General features: G+C 36.9%; 1 protein-coding gene across 1 annotated transcript; it reads right to left on the reverse strand.

Moving 5' to 3' along the window:
- Positions 1 to 467: 467 nt before the first annotated feature.
- On the reverse strand, positions 468 to 20430 carry vps26b.S (VPS26 retromer complex component B S homeolog). The gene is given in 6 exon segments (NM_001093101.1): positions 468 to 2303; positions 5338 to 5480; positions 5573 to 5748; positions 6592 to 6756; positions 10028 to 10184; positions 20057 to 20430. Coding segments are annotated over 6 exon segments (1014 nt in total). The 5' UTR covers positions 20280 to 20430; the 3' UTR covers positions 468 to 2153.
- Between the last annotated feature and the right edge of the window lie 245 nt (positions 20431 to 20675).

Genomic DNA, 20675 nt, shown 5'->3' on the forward strand with positions numbered 1-20675 from the left:
TTTAAAGTATGTTAATCGCAGAGCATATGACACACCTAGACAGAAGAAATAAGAAACTGCTGGGTGCTCTAAGGGTAGAACTACATAGACAACTTCTATGGGTTTTCAGAGGATCCGACGCGCTGCGCCAAAACGCAAGAGTCAAATTGGATGCGACAGAGAATAAGGTAAGCAATAGCAATGTCGGATGGTGTTGCATCATTCATCTGCAGCATGCCGTGTCTGCATCAGACAGTCGTGTTGTATGAACGATGCGACACCATCCAACATTGCTATTGCTTACCTTATTCTCCGTCGCATCCAATTTGACACCTATGTTTTGGCGCAGTTCACATGAAAGGCCTTTGTAATCAGTGTTACAGTTATACATCTTCAAACATCTTATTTTCTGTAAACCCATGGGCTTTTAAGACTAATGTAGAATGGATGTGTAAAAATATTTAATGACTAAGAAACTAGTTTAGTCGTTTACTGAGAATATTTTTTAATCTGATACTAATAAAACCAACATAAATCTGACATTTAAAACACATACACATGAAAAACACTGCAGCTGGAATGGTAATGTCAAGTTCCGCTTATCACTAAATTATGTTAAATGATTTTGAGTTTTGTGCACTACTAACATGCAGTGCTTCATAAAACGATGCAGGCACTGCTCCAGAGAGCGAACACTTTAGCATGATATAAGGAGGCACACATTTTTAAAGTGTGGACCACTTAATAAATAATTAATATTTTTTATTTATGATGGTGGGTTTGGTTGCTTTTGACTATTAAAAATCAGAGTAAGTGGAAAAATGAAAGTGCTAATTTCTTTATCTGAACCCACCCATTTCACATTGACATGTACAGGTATGGGACCTGTTATTCAGAATGGTCGGGACCTGGGGTTTTGCGGATAACGGATCTTTCCATAATTTGGATCTTCATACCTTCAATCTCCTAGAACATTAACTAAACCCAATAGGCTGGTTTTGCTTCCAACAAGGATTAATTATATCTTAGTTTGGATCAAGTACAAGGTACTGTTTATTATTATTAAGAAAAAAGGAAATATTTTTTTATAATTTGGATTAAATGGAGTCTAAGGGAGATGGCCTTTCCGTAATTCATCGGTTTCTGGATAATGGATCCCATACCTGTATACATTTTTTAAATTGTATATTGGTGCAGGATACAGAATTTAAATAATGTGGAATTTTAAAATATCCATTTGATCACTCATATTTCAATGGTGAAGAAAAGAAGGCTGATTCAATATTATTCACAGAAAACTGAAGCCAAATTGTAATTGTAGGGTGAATTTTATCAGTAAAGTACATCTAAGGCATCTGCTGGTCAGAACCAACAGAAAACTAAGTGATGGTATGCAGTAGCTGTAACCAATTTCCAGGCTGGACAGTTAATTGCCAGAACCACTAGGGCATCTTAGTGAGATATAAGAGTAAGTTCGAAAGAATAAGCTATTAGAAATAGATTATCTGGTCCTTTCCACCCCCCAATATGCCAGTCCCTCGATACCAGACCTGCTTTAAAAAATGAAATTTTGATTTTGGTTCTCAAATATTAGGTTTTATGGAATGATTCTGAATATTAATGGAAACAGCATTTTGCAGCAATTTTTAAGAATTTTATATAATATTTTTAAGGAAATGATCTTATGAAATCTAACAATGAAGAGGTTATACCCCAGATGTGGTCAGAACCAAGTAAAGTGGGCAGAACAGGCATAGAAAGGTGATTTCCTAGCACTTTTAAAACAGAAGCTAAGAATTAGAGGGCATGTCTCATTTGTAAAAATGATGATTTAAAATACTGTTATTTGTTGCTCTCCCAACTGAACATTTCTGATAACCTTGGGTTTCCAATGGCTCATAAGCCAAAAACTAATAAGGCAATGAGAGCATAGAATATAAACTAAAATGTGAAAGGACAAATACTCCACTTCCTGTCCCCCATTTTGCTGAATGTAAAATAGCAGCCCAAAGAGAGGATTTGCCTTGCTTGCTATGAGAGGCTGGTCTCATCCCTTTGCCAGCAATGACCCATTGATAGTCTGTGCCAAGGTGTTAGCACTGGGGTGTGATAGTGGAATAGGAGAGGTCCAGTCATATCTGATCAGTGAGACCTGGCAGTTTCAGAACAAGATGTCACTCATGCTCTTGTTCAAGTGCAGCAGCTCCGCTGTGTTGTGGTCTGGTCTCTGGGTGACTTGTTCCCTCAAATCGCTGAGAGGCAATGGCTGCTTGGTGGGACATACTCTTTCTTACAATGTCACCTTTTCGCCATAACACAATCTCCTAAAATGACAAGAGTTGGAAATTGTCACAAACATAATTATGACCATCTTCTTATTGTCATATGTATTAAGAAATGGACAAAAAAATTATAAATCTTACTTTTTAATTTTACACATCACTGGTGTGGCTGTCTACTTGCTAAAGAACAAACATTTTCCATTTGTTATAGTCTCAGTGTCTCTTCTACATTTAAGAGTGGCTTATAGGGGTCTACCTCAGGGAAACATGGACATGACTGTTGTGCAGGTTTGTCCATCAACACAACTTGGGATGCCACAGGGACCCAATATTCAAAAAGCTCAGTTTATAGTGCTGTATATGACTGGCATTGCTTTAATAGTGTTTGAATATTTAGTAGAGGTTTCCTTAAATGCCAGTTTAGGATTTTTTATAAATACACACACGAATTCGTGAATAGCTCAGGGAAATAAGCACATAGCAAAAATGATAATATAGTGCAATATTTTATACAACTCAGTATTGTACTTAGACAACTCCAAATACTGACATCTTACACCCTTCTACAAAACCCATAGGGGCAAATTCACTAAGCGCCGAACGCTAGCGTTAATTCGCTAGCGTTTGGCATTTTCGTTACTGCGCAAATTCACTAACGAACGCTAGCGTAGTTTCGCTAGTGTTACTTCGCACCCTTACGCCAGGCGAATTTTCGCTAGTGACGTAACTACGCAAATTCACTAACTTGCGCAGTGTACTGAACGCTACCTTTTACGCTAGACTTCCTTCGCCACCTCAGACCTGGCGAAGCGCAATAGAGTAGATAGGGTTTGTTTCAAAAAAAGTCAAAAAACGCTGGCGTGTTTTCTACATTATAGGTGATAGGCTGAAAAAGATCGAAAAATTTTTTGGGGCTCCCCTCCTTCCCCCCTACATTTCCTGACTCATGGCAACTTACCTAGACAGTGGGCACATGTGTAGGGCAAAATAAAATTTTTATTTGATGATTTGAAGGTTTTCTTGGCATTTGTAGTGCTGATACGTGTTCCTCCATTGAAATTTGAATTTGGCGCCGTATGCAAATTAGCCTTCGCTAGCGTACCTTCGCTTTACATAGCGAATCAACGCTAGCGCAACTTCGCAACCTTACGCTACCCCTGAGCGCAACTTCGGATTTTAGTGAATTTGCAGAGCGCTGGCGAAACTACGCCTGGCGAAGTGCATCTTAGTGAATTTGCCCCATAGTGTCACATGTATCAAAGTTCAAATTTCAAATTCATGTGATTTTTTTTTAACTAATAAATAGTGAATAAAGTACCCCCTCTTGTAAAATATAAGGATATTATAAGTTACCGAGGAGTTTCATGACCAGATAAAAACACGAGGCCGAAGGCCGAGTGTTTTTATACAGGTCATGGAACTCCGAGGTAACTTATAATATCCTTATATTTTACAAGAGGGGGTACTTTATTTATTATAATACACAAATTTCAGCGAGTCATGTGACAGAAATGACATCAGAACTCACCGTTTATAACTGATGACATCAGAACTCACAAATATTACCGAGCCAAAAACTCAAATCGAATTCGAATCCAATAAACTCAAATCGCGTTTTTACTCCGAAAAAAAAACTTTAATGTCAGGAAAGCTAGTAACAGTTCAAATTGGTCCTTGGACCTCTGCCATTAATTTATACATAAACTCGGCAGGTTTTTGGTGGCGAATAGTCGAATTTGAAGTTTAAAGGGCCAGAGTTTGATAAATCTCTAAATTTAATTAGAGTTTGGATTGTTCACAATTCGAATGAGAGTTTTGACCATAAAAAAAAATTAGAAAATTTTAAATTACAATTTGACCCTTAATAAATCTGCCCCATAGTGTATAGGTTCTTTAGGCACACAATGTTAAATTCACCACGTGTTGGACTTGGGTGGGTACTTACAAACCCACCTGAGTCCAACACGTGGTGAATCTAAAATAGTGCACCTAAAGAACCTATACACTATGGGTTGTAGAAGGGTGTGAAATGCCAGTATTTGGAGTTGTGTAAATACAATACTGTTGAATAAAATATGACCCTATACTATCCTTTTTGCTATGTGTTTATTTCCCTGAGTTTTAAGCGCTGACTCATACTTACAGTTAGGTCCATAAATATTTGGACAGAGACAATTTCAATTGAGCATGCATTTCACTAAACTTTGGACAGAAAGGTCCACAAACAAAGAGCTACTGAAAGCCGCTGCAATAAAGGCCTGGAAGAGCATTAAAAAGGAAGAAACCCAGAATCTGGTGATGTCCATGAGTTCAAGACTTCAGGCTGTCATTGCCAGCAAAGGGTTTTCAACCAAGTATTAGAAATGAACATTTTATTTTCAGTTTTTCAATTTGTCCAATTACTTCTGAGCCCCTGAAATGAAGTGATTGTGTTAAAAAATGCTTTAGTTCCTCACATTTTTATGCAATCTTTATGTTCAACCCACTGAATTAAAGCTGAAAGTCTGCATTTTAACTGCATCCGAGTTGTGTTATTTAAAATTCATTGTGGTAATGTACAGAACCAAAATTAGAAATAAGTCGTCTGTCCAAATATTTATGGACCTAACGGTATCTTGAATCATACGGACTTCATACTAGAGGGAAAATTAGTTTTTAAGAGTCAGATAAATGGGAAATTCTAGAGACTTTGGACAACCTGTTTTAAAAGATTTTTTTTTATTTAAACGAATATACTAATATTTGAATAGATCTGAATTCACTTGAAAAAGCAGCATTTACATTTTACAAATAAATTCTCATCTGTAAGAAATAACTGCTTTAAGCAACTAATTCAGCAGTTTATGAAGTGAAGCCCAAATTACATGCCACATATTCAACTACCTGTAAAGAAAATAGTGACATGCATCATGGATATTTCCTTAAAGCACAAAATGTGATCTGTAAAGAGACACAATATGATGTTTTATTTTGTTTGTTTCAGGAAAAAAAACACTACGTGGACCTAAATGTAGGTCTACATATTTATATATGTGTGGTATTACTGACATGTAAAACTTACAGTAGTTCTACTAACCTGTTGTTTGAAATAACGCCTTTCCTCCTCATCTATCAGCACCAGGTTAAGGTAATAGCGCACACTAAACTTCTTATTGATATCCCTCATAGTTGGGGTAAGTTCATAACCAGCTAAGAATAGCCGGATAGGTATAGATTCCCCTACAGAAAAAAAATGGAGCACCGAGTCATCATAGAAATGAACCATGATTGAAGTGAATGTGATTTATTTCTTAATTGCTACTTTCACTCACCTCTTACAGGTGCGCCATCCATGATCTCATACTTGGCAATTGTGTCATTTTCGTGGTAAACATTTGGTCCTGTTCCTGTCGTTTCTCGCTTAATTATATCTATTTCCATGTGCTTAATCTTAATTCGTACAAGGAGGAAATAAATTTTTCCCACAATGACATCTTTGAGGTGATATCTGAAACAAATTTAGGGTGTTCAAGTGCCATCAAATTATGCATAAAAATTCCACACTCTAAGGGGAAGATATATCAAAATGAGATTAGGGGGCAGATTTATCAAGGGTCAAAGAGTAAATTCGAATTTCGAGTGTCAAAATTAACACATTCGAAGTTACGTTTATCACGTCTCGACCACGTACAAGTTAATGGCAGAGGTCCATTGAGCCATTTGGAGATGTTAATAGCATTCCTTGACATGCAAGGTTTTTATTTTCGGGAGAAAAATTTGATTCATACAAAATCGAATTCATATGGAATTTTTAGTATCGTTTATCAATGGAGTTCACTATTTGATAAATATGCTTTTAAAAATCCCATAAGAATGAATAGAAAGTGAGTTTTTCGGTGGCAAGTTCTAAATTCTACCCCTTAGTCTGCTGTTATGTATGTGTTGTTATGAGTATGACAAAAAAAAACTGCTTCATACATTTTACAGCCCCTTAATGCTTTATCAGTTTTAAAGAGACAGTAACAATAAATACCCCATTATAAACACACTAAATCAGATCAGTGATTGGCTGACTTGCTATAAATTGACGCTATTATAAACAATAATTGGTCCTGCCAAAAGTCTTTTGTGAATACTGCTCTAGATCATAGTCTATAAAGTTAAAAAAACATGACAGGAGTACCATGAAAATCACAACTCGTTCAAGCACTTAAATGAAATAGATTTTCCATACTAAAGGAATGAATTTTTCCCAAATCTACACAACTGATCTATCATATTTAGCTAGGAGTAACACTTGGTTTAAGTGAAAAAGCAGCCCATTAAATATCAGTTTCCTACTCATACCTACTTGGACTTGTTGTACTCAAACTCAATGTGAAGACAATCCTCAATTCCAACTTCCATCTTGATTGAAGAATTCAGCTCAGGGTAAGTACTTAAGGTATAAACAACAATATCCATTTCCTTCGCAACATCATTAAGACGGCGACTGAGAGTTGCACGCAAGAAATATCTGAATAAGGTAACAAAGAATTGGTAAACTCCAACCTATATATGGATTCTATGAATTATCACACATTGTTGCAAGAGTCAAACCATACAAAGTGTAAATAATGATATTATTTAAAGGGGTGGCCCACCTTTGCGTTCACTTTTAGTATGTTATATAATTGCAACATTTCAATTTGTGTTCATTATTTATTTTTTATAGTTTAATTATTATTTTTTTTCTTTTGAATCTTTCCAGCTTTCAGATGAAGGTCACTGACCCCATCTAAAAACAAATGTTCTGTAAGGCTACAAATTTATTGTTATTGTTTTTATTACTCCGCCCTCTCCTATTCCAGTCTCTCATTCAAATAAATGCATGGTTGCTAGGTTAATTTGGATCCTAGCAACCCAATTGCTGAAATTGCTAACTGGAGAGCTGCTGAATAAAAACTAAACTCAAAAACCACAAATGATAAAAAAACTCAAAATATTACACTCTACATCATACTAAAAGTTAACTCAAAGGTTAACAACCCCTTTAAAAGGAACAGAAACATCAAAAAATTAAATTGTTTTAAAGTAATAAAAATATATTTTGCCCTGCACTGGTAAAACTGCTATGTTTGCTTCAGAAACACTACTATTGTTTATATATATATATATATATATATATATATATATATATATATATATATATATATATATATATATATATATATATATATATATATATATATATATATATATATATATATATATATATATATACGCTGCAATGGAGGCAGCCATTGAGAAGGCTCAGGTTACAGCAGATAAGCTCTGTAGAACATAATGGTGTTATCTACTATTTAATTTGTGTCATATAGCCTTTTTTAAATTTCCTCAATTAGCTACACAGCAGCATGTTGTCAGGATCAGCCGGGACTTGAATTCTGGTTTACATTGTCCAGGACTCTTGCACTTAACGAGTGAGACACTGGAGGCTCTTGGGGCTGTTCCTGACGTTGTCATTGTTGTTCCTGTATATCTGCCTGTTCCCAGTATGTCTCCTCCCTGTTCTCCACTCACTTTGCTTCCTTCATATGTCTCCCATTCCTAATCACCATCCCTTTCTAAACCCAGCCCTGAGCCTTGCTCAGGGCTGAGTCATTGAATGTATTTTGTTTGTTCCTGGATAACCTTCGTTCCTTGTTTTTATTACTCCGCCCTCTCCTATTCCAGTCTCTCATTCAAATAAATGCATGGTTGCTAGGTTAATTTGGATCCTAGCAACCCAATTGCTGAAATTGCTAACTGGAGAGCTGCTGAATAAAAACTAAACTCAAAAACCACAAATGATAAAAAAACTCAAAATATTACACTCTACATCATACTAAAAGTTAACTCAAAGGTTAACAACCCCTTTAAAAGGAACAGAAACATCAAAAAATTAAATTGTTTTAAAGTAATAAAAATATATTTTGCCCTGCACTGGTAAAACTGCTATGTTTGCTTCAGAAACACTACTATTGTTTATATATATATATATATATATATATATATATATATATATATATATATATATATATATATATATATATATATATATATACGCTGCAATGGAGGCAGCCATTGAGAAGGCTCAGGTTACAGCAGATAAGCTCTGTAGAACATAATGGTGTTATCTACTATTTAATTTGTGTCATATAGCCTTTTTTAAATTTCCTCAATTAGCTACACAGCAGCATGTTGTCAGGATCAGCCGGGACTTGAATTCTGGTTTACATTGTCCAGGACTCTTGCACTTAACGAGTGAGACACTGGAGGCTCTTGGGGCTGTTCCTGACGTTGTCATTGTTGTTCCTGTATATCTGCCTGTTCCCAGTATGTCTCCTCCCTGTTCTCCACTCACTTTGCTTCCTTCATATGTCTCCCATTCCTAATCACCATCCCTTTCTAAACCCAGCCCTGAGCCTTGCTCAGGGCTGAGTCATTGAATGTATTTTGTTTGTTCCTGGATAACCTTCGTTCCTTGTTCCTGAAATCCTAGTTCCAGTGTTCTTGTTCCTGTGATTTTGTTCCAGCATTCCTTGCCCTCCTGATTTCCTGGTAATGACTTCGTCTTGACCTTGTATTTGATTTTTGGCCTGTTCCTGTTATCGTCTGTTGCCATTAAACCTGCAATTCACTATATAATCTCGAATTGTTTATGGCTATCCCCCTGGGCTTCCACCATACTCACATTCAAGTGTGAGACTAACTCCAGTTACAGCGGCTTCCTGCTGTTAACGTTACATGTTTATATGAACTATACTAGTGTTTCTGAAGTAGACAGATCTGTTTGACCAGTGCAGGGTACATGATATTTTCATTACTTTAAAACACAAATTTTTTTTGTGTCACTGTTTAAGTCTGCAGTTGTACATGAGCAAATGGTAAGCCAGTCAAATACAAAACATTTTGCATTTATTTATACAAATTGTAATTGACTGCAGTGATATCCACTTTCCATATACTTTTCCATGTATAAGTTTCTGGTTGCTTATGACTTTGAATAGAACACCCAAACAAGGACTGGGTAGAGGACTTGCAGCAAAGGAAACAGGTTTAGCTATTAAACCCAGCTGGTATGTTATAATATAGGTTTTGCAGAAACAAGCTTGTATTTTTGCACTTAGCCATTAAAATATATGATAATCATGGCACTTTACCATACAGACATATATGCAAAGTAAGCTTTTAACACTTCTGTTTCATTGTTTATACACTGCAAAAAAGGAATCTCACAAATACAAAAAATATTTTTTCAGTTCTAAGTGTATGATTATAGTTCATAGGTGGCAGTAGAGATATGTGGAATGTCATGATCCTTGTAATTGGAATGACAGACCATCCAGGACACTATCAATTTTGTAAGAATTCTGATAATTGATGCTTTATCCTCCTTTTTTGCAGTATACAGACAATGATGCACATGCATAGTTTTCTCTTTGAAAGGGAGGAGTCGTTTAAGTGATCTGCATCTTCCTTGTATCTTCCACAGAATTCCTAGGAGTTTTTTTTATGTGCCTCTCAAAACATACTAGGAACTTAAAGCAATACTGACACTTTCCTATAAAAATCATAGGAATGTGTCAGTATCAAGTAGTTGCTGCACCCGGGGCTGGGGGTGACTGTGAGGGGGCTTTCAGGGAAAATATTCCAGGTGCAGCAACTACTTGATACTGACACATTCCTATGATTTTTATAGGAACTTGTCAGTATCGCTTTAAAGGTACAGATGGGCAGAAAAGGGTCACAATTAGTTAGCATACCTTAATTTAACATTCTGACCAGTATATGATTCATAGGGCTTTTCCACATGGGTGAATTCAAAGTCAAAGCTCTGAGACTGAGAAAGCTCTCCAGGCCGAGCCAAATCCTTCACCAAAGATACAAACTCATGATGATTTCCACGATCATAATACAACTCTGAAATACAAATCATGGTTCATGATTATTTAAAAAAGTTTTTTTAACACATAATTCGAAGGCATATGTAATACGTGAGAGAAGAACCCAACCTGAAGGTTAATTAGATTCATAGGGTGATTCAAAGAATACAAAGGGTCACTAATACAAGATACAGTTGTGTTTAGAATAATAGCAGTATATTTAAAAAAGTGAATAAAGCTCAAAATCCTTAAAATAGCTTTTATTTCCATACACGCAAATTCACTGTACATTCAATTCCAAATCAAAACATGAAGAAAAATGTATCAAATTTGTTATTCCTTAACAGAAAGTAAAGAAAAGGGAATATTATGCTGTTCCAAAATGGAACATTTTGCATTCTTCTTTACAAACTCAAACATTCACTGTATGAACTGAAGATTTTTTTAAGATTTTGCTTTCTTTTGAATCACTGAACTAATATTTAGTTGAATAACCACTGTTTCTGAGAACTGCTGCACATCTGTGTTGCATGGAGTCGACCAACTTCTGGCACTTGTTACATTCCACAATAACTCTGCATTTCTTGGTTTTGCCTCAGAAACCACATTTTTTGTCACCCCGCAAGTTTTTGTATTGGTTTAAGGTCCGTGATTGGGCTGGAGACTCCATAACGTCAATCTTGTTGGTCTGGAACCAAGATGTTGCTCGTATATTGGTGTGTTTGGGGTCATTGTCTTGTTGAAACAACCATTTCAAAGGCATTTCCTCTTTAGCACAAGGCAACATGACCTAATGAAACTGATCCATGATCCCTGGTTTGTGATAAATAGGCCCAACACCATAGTACAGCATGAGAAACATCCCCATATCATGAAGCTTTGCCACCATGTTTCACAGTGTAATGTCATCCGACAACTGTGTGTGGCCCCTAGACCCAAAAAGAAAAATCTTGCTTTCATCAGTCCGCAAAAATGTTGTGCCATTTCTCTTTAGGCCAGTCAGTCTGTTCAAATTGTAACCTCTTCAGCATGTCTTTTTTTTCAACAATGGGACTTCTTGCCGATAGCTTGGCTTTACATAGGTGTCTAATTGTAACAGTACTCACAGGTAACTTTAGACCTTCTTTAATCTTCCTGGAGCTGATTATTGGCTGAGTCTGCCATTTTGGATATATTTCTATCCATTCAAATGGTAGTTTTCTTCCACGTCTTTCGGGTTTTGGTTGCCATTTTAAAACATTTAAGATCATTTTATCTGGACAGCCTATCATTTTCTGTACTTTATATGTTTTCTCCTCTCCAATAAACTTTTTATCCAAAGTACGCTATTCTTCCAAACAATGTTTGGAACAACCCATTTTAGTCAAATGCATAACCAACATGCACAACATTTGCTCCCCTCTATCTTTAAATAAGGGCTGTAATTGACACCTGTTTTTTTTCACAGAATGAATGATCTCGCTAATTGAACTCCACACTGCTGTTATTTGGAACAAGCTATTATTATTTTGAACAGGCCTTAAATAATCATTCAATGACACAGAATCAGCAGCATGCATGTCATGACTGTTGGTTTTTGATTACTCTACTACACCTACTAGCAGTGCTGTAATTGGGGAGGGGTGCACAGGGATGCCATCCCTTCACTTCTTTATTTCTGTGAAATAGCATCCCCTCAGTGGGGATGCAAGAGTTTTGAATCCTGGAACTGTCTTTTGCTACTCTCCTCTTCTGCATGCAAATATAGTTAAATATAAAGAGGATTAAAGGAGAGAAGAGATTGCTGGGAGAGAAGTAGAAAAGATAGAGGAGTGTTGAACAGATAAAGAAGGTGGAGGCATCAGAGAGGCTTATAGAGAAAAGGAAAGAAGAAAACAGGGGAAACAAAAAAGAGAAAATGAAAATATTAAACAGCAGCAGAGAGAATGAGATCTATATGAAGTACTCTTCGGTAATATAGAATATGATGGGGTTGTGCTATATTATGACACACAATACACAGAAAATGTGCTGTGTTTGCAGAAGCTGGATTGACAGCCAAGAAAAGTCATATGCACAATTTTCATTTTGGGGTCCATACAGGTCACATACATAATCCTATGCATACTGGTCATCAAACTGTGCATTAGAAGGAAACAGCAAAATGGTTTTAAAGTGGGTGAAACCAGAAAGTATAGGTACGCAAGGCTTTTTATAACAATGGGTGTGGCTTATGGTTGTGGGCAGGGCTTGTTTTAGCACGCTGCACTATGCTCACCACCACCATGCTGTGTGATGAGCACGCTGCACTATGCTCACCACACAGCATGGCTACACTTTTTTTACTCTAATGTAGAAATATACTTTATACCAAAAACAATCAATCAGTATTATTCTGAACACAACTGTATATGCAAAAAATGGTGCTTGGATCCAAGTATGCTGAAAACCTGTTCTATGAAGATTCTCAACAAGTCTATTTAATTTTATGTGCAATGCTTAGACCACAAATCTACAAAAATTAAATATAAAAGAACATTAAATTATTTTTTTAAAATTTCATCATTTAAAAGTCCAAAGTGCAAATAATAAATGCATGTACCGTAATATGTTTCAATGTACAGCTATACATTATTTATGGCTGAACCATTCATTTTCCAAGAAAGGGACATTTTCCTTATACTTTATAAAATGTTTAACATGGTCCAACACAAAATGTAGACTTGACGTTTTACTCAACAATAATATACTAAAAATCTATTAAACATTAAATAAATGCAATATATTTGTTTTGCCTCCAGTAAGGATTCAGAATATCTAAGGATGAAGTACAAAGTACTGTTTTATTATTAAAATGTCTATGGTTGATGGCTTTCCCATAAATCTGTGCTTTCTAGATAATGGGTTTCTGGATAACGGATCCTATACTGGTACAGGGAAAACCAGTAATGTTTATTTATGTGTGATCAGAGCATGGGGAACTATACTGGTCTCACCCTCATTTAGTCATTTTTAAATTTACAGATTTTTGTAATTTGTCATTTGCACTGCATCAATAAAAAGAAATGTTAGGATGAACCTATTCACGGATATAGGTTGATTACTTATATTTTACATCATCTTTTATAATGCAACCCATTGAAAAATCCCAAGATTATATTATATAGTACAGCATAAAGAGACTATGAAAATCAATGTCTTCAAACTTTACAGAATCATTTAAATAGTAACTAATCAGCCATCACAATAACTTGGTTAAACCATCAGAACTACTAATTTTCTCTGCATTTTAAATCCAATTCTGCGGGATACAACTTTGATCTGAATCATTATATTGAATATTATTATATGGCAAACATACAGAGCTGCCAGTACGATTAATAATAACAAAGTAAAAGTTATAACCTAGCAAGCAGCTATAAATATGAGACCATTAAATGATACAATATCTAATTCATCTACTACGAAGTTTGTATTTAATTACATTTACTTAGTGTTTAACGGTTATCATGCCTATTTAGGCAGATGTTACCTTTTCAGCTCTGATGTGTGCTTAAGGAAAATGGTGAAGTTGGCACATGGAAAGGTATGGAAAAAAGGAAACAGAAGAAAATGAAGTATAGCAAAGGAGAGAGCATAAAGACTAGGGTAATAAATGCAAAGTTTGTTTATAAATGAAAAAGGCAGTACATAGTATTTTAAATAAATAAGCTTGTTTTAAAATGCAATGCATATGCATGGCTGCAGCTTCCATTTGCATTATGGCACTTCCATATATTTTATTTCTAGCACACTGGGGGAACCCATATATTTTTATGTATCTGTGCTAAAAGGCTGTAACTTGCATGGGAACAGTTGCAGAAAGTGCCAAGTTCAGGTCCATTTACTCTTCTGGCCTACTAAATACAGAAGAGGAATGTGTTATCTGGAAACCCATTATCTAGGAATTTCCAAATTACAGAAAGGCTGTCTCCCATAGACTTCATTTTATCCAAATAATCCAACTTTTTCAATGTAATAATAAAACACTAATTTATATTTGATCCAAACTAAGATATAATGAATCCTTATTGGAAGCAAAACCAGAATCAATATCTTTGCTGTGCAAGCTTTTGGGCTACTGTATACTAAAGTAGCTAAAAAAAAAAATCTTTCCTTACCTTATATGAGGATTATTTTTACATGTACAGTGGTGTGAAAAACTATTTGCCCCCTTCCTGATTTCTTATTCTTTTGCATGTTTGTCACACAAAATGTTTCTGATCATCAAACACATTTAACTATTAGTCAAAGATAACACAAGTAAACACAAAATGCAGTTTTTAAATGAGGGTTTTTATTATTTAGGGAGAAAAGAAATCCAAACCTGTGTGAAAAAGTAATTGCCCCCTGAACCTAATAACTGGTTGGGCCACCCTTAGCAGCAATAACTGCAATCAAGCGTTTGCGATAACTTGCAACGAGTCTTTTACAGCGCTCTGGAGGAATTTTGGCCCACTCATCTTTGCAGAATTGTTGTAATTCAGTTTTATTTGAGGGTTTTCTAGCATGAACCGCCTTTTTAAGGTCATGCCACAACATCTCAATAGGATTCAGGTCAGGACTTTGACTAGTCCACTCCAAAGTCTTCATTTTGTTTTTCTTCAGCCATTCAGAGGTGGATTTGCTGGTGTGTTTTGGGTCATTGTCCTGCTGCAGCACCAAGATCACTTCAGCTTGAGTTGACGAACAGATGGCCGGACATTCTCCTTCAGGATTTTTTGGTAGACAGTAGAATTCATGGTTCCATCTATCACAGCAAGTCTTCCAGGTCCTGAAGCAGCAAAACAACCCCAGACCATCACACTACCACCACCATATTTTACTGTTGGTATGATGTTCTTTTTCTGAAATGCTGTGTTACTTTTACGCCAGATGTAACGGGACGCGCACCTTCCAAAAAGTTCAACTTTTGTCTCGTCGGTCCACAAGGTATTTTCCCAAAAGTCTTGGCAATCATTGAGATGTTTTTTAGCAAAATTGAGACGAGCCTTAATGTTCTTTTTGCTTAAAAGTGGTTTGTGCCTTGGAAATCTGCCATGCAGGCCGTTTTTGCCCAGTCTCTTTCTTATGGTGGAGTCGTGAACACTGACCTTAATTGAGGCAAGTGAGGCCTGCAGTTCTTTAGATGTTGTCCTGGGGTCTTTTGTGGCCTCTCGGATGAGTTGTCTCTGCGCTCTTGGGGTAATTTTGGTCGGCCGGCCACTCCTGGGAAGGTTCACCACTGTTCCATGTTTTTGCCATTTGTGGATAATGGCTCTCACTGTGGTTCGCTGGAGTCCCAAAGCTTTAGAAATGGCTTTATAACCTTTACCAGACTGATAGATCTCAATTACTTTTACTAGTTTATTTTTTAACAAGGGGGGCAATCACTTTTTCACACAGGCCCATGTAGATTTAGAGTTTTTTTTCTACCTTAATAACGTAAACCTTCATTTAAAAACTGCATTTTGTGTTCAATTATGTTATCTTTGACTAATAGTTAACGGTTTTTGATGAGCAGAAACATTTAAGTGTGACAAACATGCAAAAGAATAAGAAATCAGGAAGGGGGCAAATAGTTTTTCACACCACTGTATATCACCAAGAGTTCAGTGCAAAATAAACACACTAAAAGTATAAAAGGAACGGAAATAGATTACACACCCTTAAGTATCCTGTATTTACAATACACATTTGTTAGATTTCTTTCCTAGGTTTAAATACAAAAAGGGAATCAATACATATTTATACCTCTTTATAGATCCCTTGAGAGTTCAGTGCAGTTTTGGGCCCCAGTGGAGAGCATGCAGAGATGTGCATCTAAACTGGGATCTTAACGGGGAAGACACTCACCAAATGTAAACACTACCTGGGTGCCATGAACAAGTAACACAACTCAAGCAAAAACCCAGCTTTACAGGATTTGTGAAAAATAAAAAATATTTATTGCAGTGATCAACATTTTGGTCTACATCCTAGACCTTTATCAAGAATGTTGAGAAATACACTTCTAAAAATCATATAGGAATGAATATAAACTGAAGTGAATTATACTGTGGTAAACTCTAATTTCACATTCTGATAATTCTGTCCCTAAGGGATCATTTGGATAGGTTGAATTTGATGGACTCTTATCTTTTTTTAATGTATTAAACAATACTGGAGATAGCCTTATATTCTTTTGTTCTCTAAAGCTGTAGATTATGGGGCCACTGACCAGCAGATGCCAATAAACTACTGGTCTATGAGACTTCATTTTTGTTTTTTGTTACTCATCTTTCTGAATACCCAGGTCCCAAGAATTTTGCATTACAGATCCCATGCAATATATAATGTGCATGTAATGTGTTCTACATACGGGTATGGAACCTGTTAACATGAATGCTTGGGACCTGATGTTTCTGGATAAAGGTTTTTTTCTGCAATTTGGATCTCCATACCTTAGGGCTCCTAAAAATTTATTTTAAACCAAATAGAACTGCTTTGCCTCCGTTAAGCATTAATTATATCTTAGTTGTGCCAAAGTACAAACTACTACAAACGGAAAAGGAAACATTGTTCAGAATTTCAATTATTTGATTAAAATTAAGTGGGAGATGGCCTTCCCGTAATTCTGAGCTCTGTAGACTTGTATCTGGATTGCACTCTTTTAAATGGATGGTTCACATTCCAAACACTTTTTTCAGTTCAGTTGTTTGAACTAAATTGAAGGGGTGGTTCAACCTCAGGTTAACTTTTACTATGTTATAGAATGGCCACTTCTAAGCAAATTTTCAATTGGTCTTTATTATTTATTTATTTTTTTTTTAATTATTTGCCTTCTTCTCCTAACTCTTTCTAGCTTTCAAAAGGGGGTCACTGACTCCTCTAAAAACAAATCCTCTCTAAAGCTACACATTTATTGTTATTGCTACTTTGTATTACTAATCTTTGTTCCGACCCTCCATTATTAATATTTCATATTCTCATTCAAATCAATGCATGGTTGCTAGGGTAATTTGGACCCTAGCAACCAGATTTCTGACACTGCAAACTGAAGAGCTGCTAAAAAAAAGCTAAATAACTCAAAAACCACAAATAAAAAATGAAAACCAATTGCAAATTGTCTCAGAATATCACTCTCTACATCATACTAAAAGTTAACTCAAAGGTGAACAACCCCTTTAACTGTGCTTCATAATTAAACACGGATGTTAAGTTAAAAGGGGTAACATGCTAAATAGATTAAAATGATTAGTTAAAATACACTGCAGTTTGGAATAACAGGATAAAGGTAGGTTCTGAATTACATACATAACAAAAAAATATGTCTCAATGTTTATTTCTTCTTAAAGAGCCACTGCAGAACCAAAAATAAAATTTGCCTGAAGCTTTAGCATGTATTGTAAAAGGACCAGCATTTTTTTAATGACAAAGATGACCACCACTGATGCTACCTTTCATACCTGTCAATTTCTAGACCTGTCTTCCTGGACTGGGATACGGCACTCACGAAAAAATGTGGAAAGATTGCCTGGGTGCAATCCTTAAACTTAAACGTGTAACATCCTCAAAAAGGAGCACTCACAGGTCTTACAACTCATCGAAAAAATTTAATAAAATGTGGGCACAGAAACTGACGTTACGGCTGGAACACCAGCCTTTGGCCTAGTACAGTCGTGTGGGGTCTGGATGATCCATATTGAATACACTAAACTCTATGCCTTTATCTATAGATACCCGAATGAGATGGGTTGCTATGAGCAGACTCGACGGCTTTTTCTCCATGATGCTGAGCACAACTCCACCTACAGTCGGCTGGTCACATGACATAACACTGCAACCAGGACAGATGTGTATTGTATATGTTGCAACGTCTGAATGCGGCGGGCTAACCGTGTGAAATATACATTACCACTAATATACTTTATTAAGCCTCTATCAACCACTTGAACATCCCAAACAGGGTACAGTAACTGCCTCTTTACACTCCTTACAACCAGTGGAAACACACGCACATGGGTTGATAAGTGAAGGTTTCCTAACAACTTTTGTTGTCCAGCGATGCCTGCCTACACGCGAGTCACCACACGCAGTGCTACAACAGTCAACGGAAACTTGAGACGAAGCGCCACATCGAGCACAGTAACACTGACACCACTGCAGGCCGTATGGAGTTCGGTTATCGGCTGAGTACGCGGAGAGACACGGAGCCGCCATTACGCTCAATAGGTGAACATTCTTCAGCAGGCGGGTAATCATTACAGACTACTTGCTTTCCATTTTTTACAACTAATGTAAATAAGCGCTTACGTGTTGGCTGACACTAAATGTTGATATAAGCCCTAAACACCAAGCGCATAATATTATGAATTTAAGTCAGTAATTGATCATGTCCAGAGACTTACCTCTATGACATTTTTCTACATTGCTGCCAAGTCTATTGCTATGTTGACACAATTTCACTGTGACACAGTTAATACATGTCTGGATTCCTCTGCAGATATACATTTGTACTTGGTCCCCATTTTTTTTTTTTTGTTTGTTTGATCTTTTTTTGTTTTCTTTTTTGTTTTATGTTGATTTATTCCCCACTCACGTCACTGTGACGTCACTACCTTCATTTTCCCGCCACTGGGGGTTTTAAAGGGTTGGTGCTTGTTTGTATTTTCACTTTGAGAAAGGTTTGAGTGTGAGCTGAAACGTTAGTCGTTTTTTGTTATCTAAATAAACACCTATATATGATTTGATAAGACCTGAGAGTGCGAGCTTCTTCATTCTTCTACCTAATTTTTGGGCTGATTGCACCCAGGCAACTGTGACCGCTATACGAGTTGTGCCGGCTTCCAGACCGTTATATATATATATATATACACACTTCATCATCATCATCATCATTCTACAAAAAGTTTTAGCCTAAGGGCTCTTACAGACGATCGTTTTTAGCTGCGCTCCCCTGCGTTCCAGTTTCATGCATTCATCCGCAGGGTAGCGCAGGAGTAGACGCACTGAATTCTTTTCAATGGGGCTGTAGTCACACAGACGCATGTAAGCGCCGATTGCAGGAAAAATGCAACTTGCTGCGTCCCAACCTCCGTTCGGCGATTACATGCGTCTGTGTGAGTACAGCCCCATTGAAAATAATTCAGTGGGTCTACTCCTGCGGCTGAACGCATGAAACTGGAATGCAGGGGAGCACAGATAAAAACGCTTGTCTGTAAGAGCCCTTAGAATTCTTAGAGTAACCACATATGTGTTATTGAGCAATATTAGATTCAAATCTGTGAGGTGCATCCAGGTAACTCTGATCACAATCACCTGATGTTGCTACTCTGCCAACATTTTATGACTAATCATCTCTACGCTTAACCCATCCACAAGATTCTTACTCACGGAGGTGTTAGCTGCCTGTAACATCCAGCTACTGCTTTTATAAATATATATTTATTTGCACTTGTCTACTAAATGCTATATGATGATCAGACACAGTTATAGCACTTGTGTATTGAGGTACTCATGACAACATTAATAAATAAAAGAAAAGAGGCCATCAGCAGAAGCATGAACGTCTGCACTCCTCCACACTTTTTGGCAGGCCTCTATAAGGAAGGGTTAGCTGTAATGGATAATAGTGGGTATGTTAGACAATTCTAATTATTCAAATAATGGTAAATGTATAATGCACATACACACACACACACTGATGAAAGTGTATGGTATTATTTGAGATTTTTTTTTGCAGGTGTGAATAAAAGCAGCAGAATAAAACGAGAGACTGCAGATATATGCTTCTAGTTTATATAGATACAATGTATGTCAAAAGCTTGTTATTAACCCTCTCTGCATAGATGGTATGCCCCAAGCCCCTGCGTAAACCATTCCCATTAGCTATTCCCACTTTGGTAGCAAAGATCATTGCCCTCTGCTCACCGATTTGCCCAATGAACTCTATTTTCAGCCCCTGGTGCTCCAGCCTTTTGCCCGGGTTTCGAAGACTGACAGTGACTCGGCCGGACACGGTCTCCCCATCGTAGAACAGAAAGTACTTCTCTTTCTTGCCGTCCTCCGTTTTATGCTCCACCCGCCTGCGGCTCTCCCCGTCTGTCAGAGCAATGTCCAGCTCCGCGGCCGGCCCAAAGCCGAAGAAGCTCATAGCGAAGGCTCAGGCAGATAAGAAACGCAGAGACCTCTTCGTAGCTGCTACTGCAGAGCGTGGAATGCAAGCAGAGACCTCGGGAAGATGACGGCTGGATATTCTTAGGTAATAATTCTGTAGCTCCTGGCCTCTGCTAGCTGGTACCCACGTAGAATACACAGCCGCAGAAAAGCAGCTGAGGAAACAGGCATACATTATACGCAAGCGCAAAATGTGACCTGCCAGAATCCAAGATGGCTCTGCCAATGCAGCACGCTGAAACTCACGTAAATCTCTAGTTGAACGAAACAGACTTTGATATGAGTACAACGTCAGAATTTAGCCATGTTGTTTAATGGCACCTGTCATTTTTTTGGCCCTTGTGTAGAATGTATGCCAGTAAGTAACATGGCG

Source organism: Xenopus laevis, chromosome 7S (genome assembly GCF_017654675.1).
Source record: "Xenopus laevis strain J_2021 chromosome 7S, Xenopus_laevis_v10.1, whole genome shotgun sequence".
NCBI lineage: Eukaryota > Metazoa > Chordata > Amphibia > Anura > Pipidae > Xenopus > Xenopus laevis.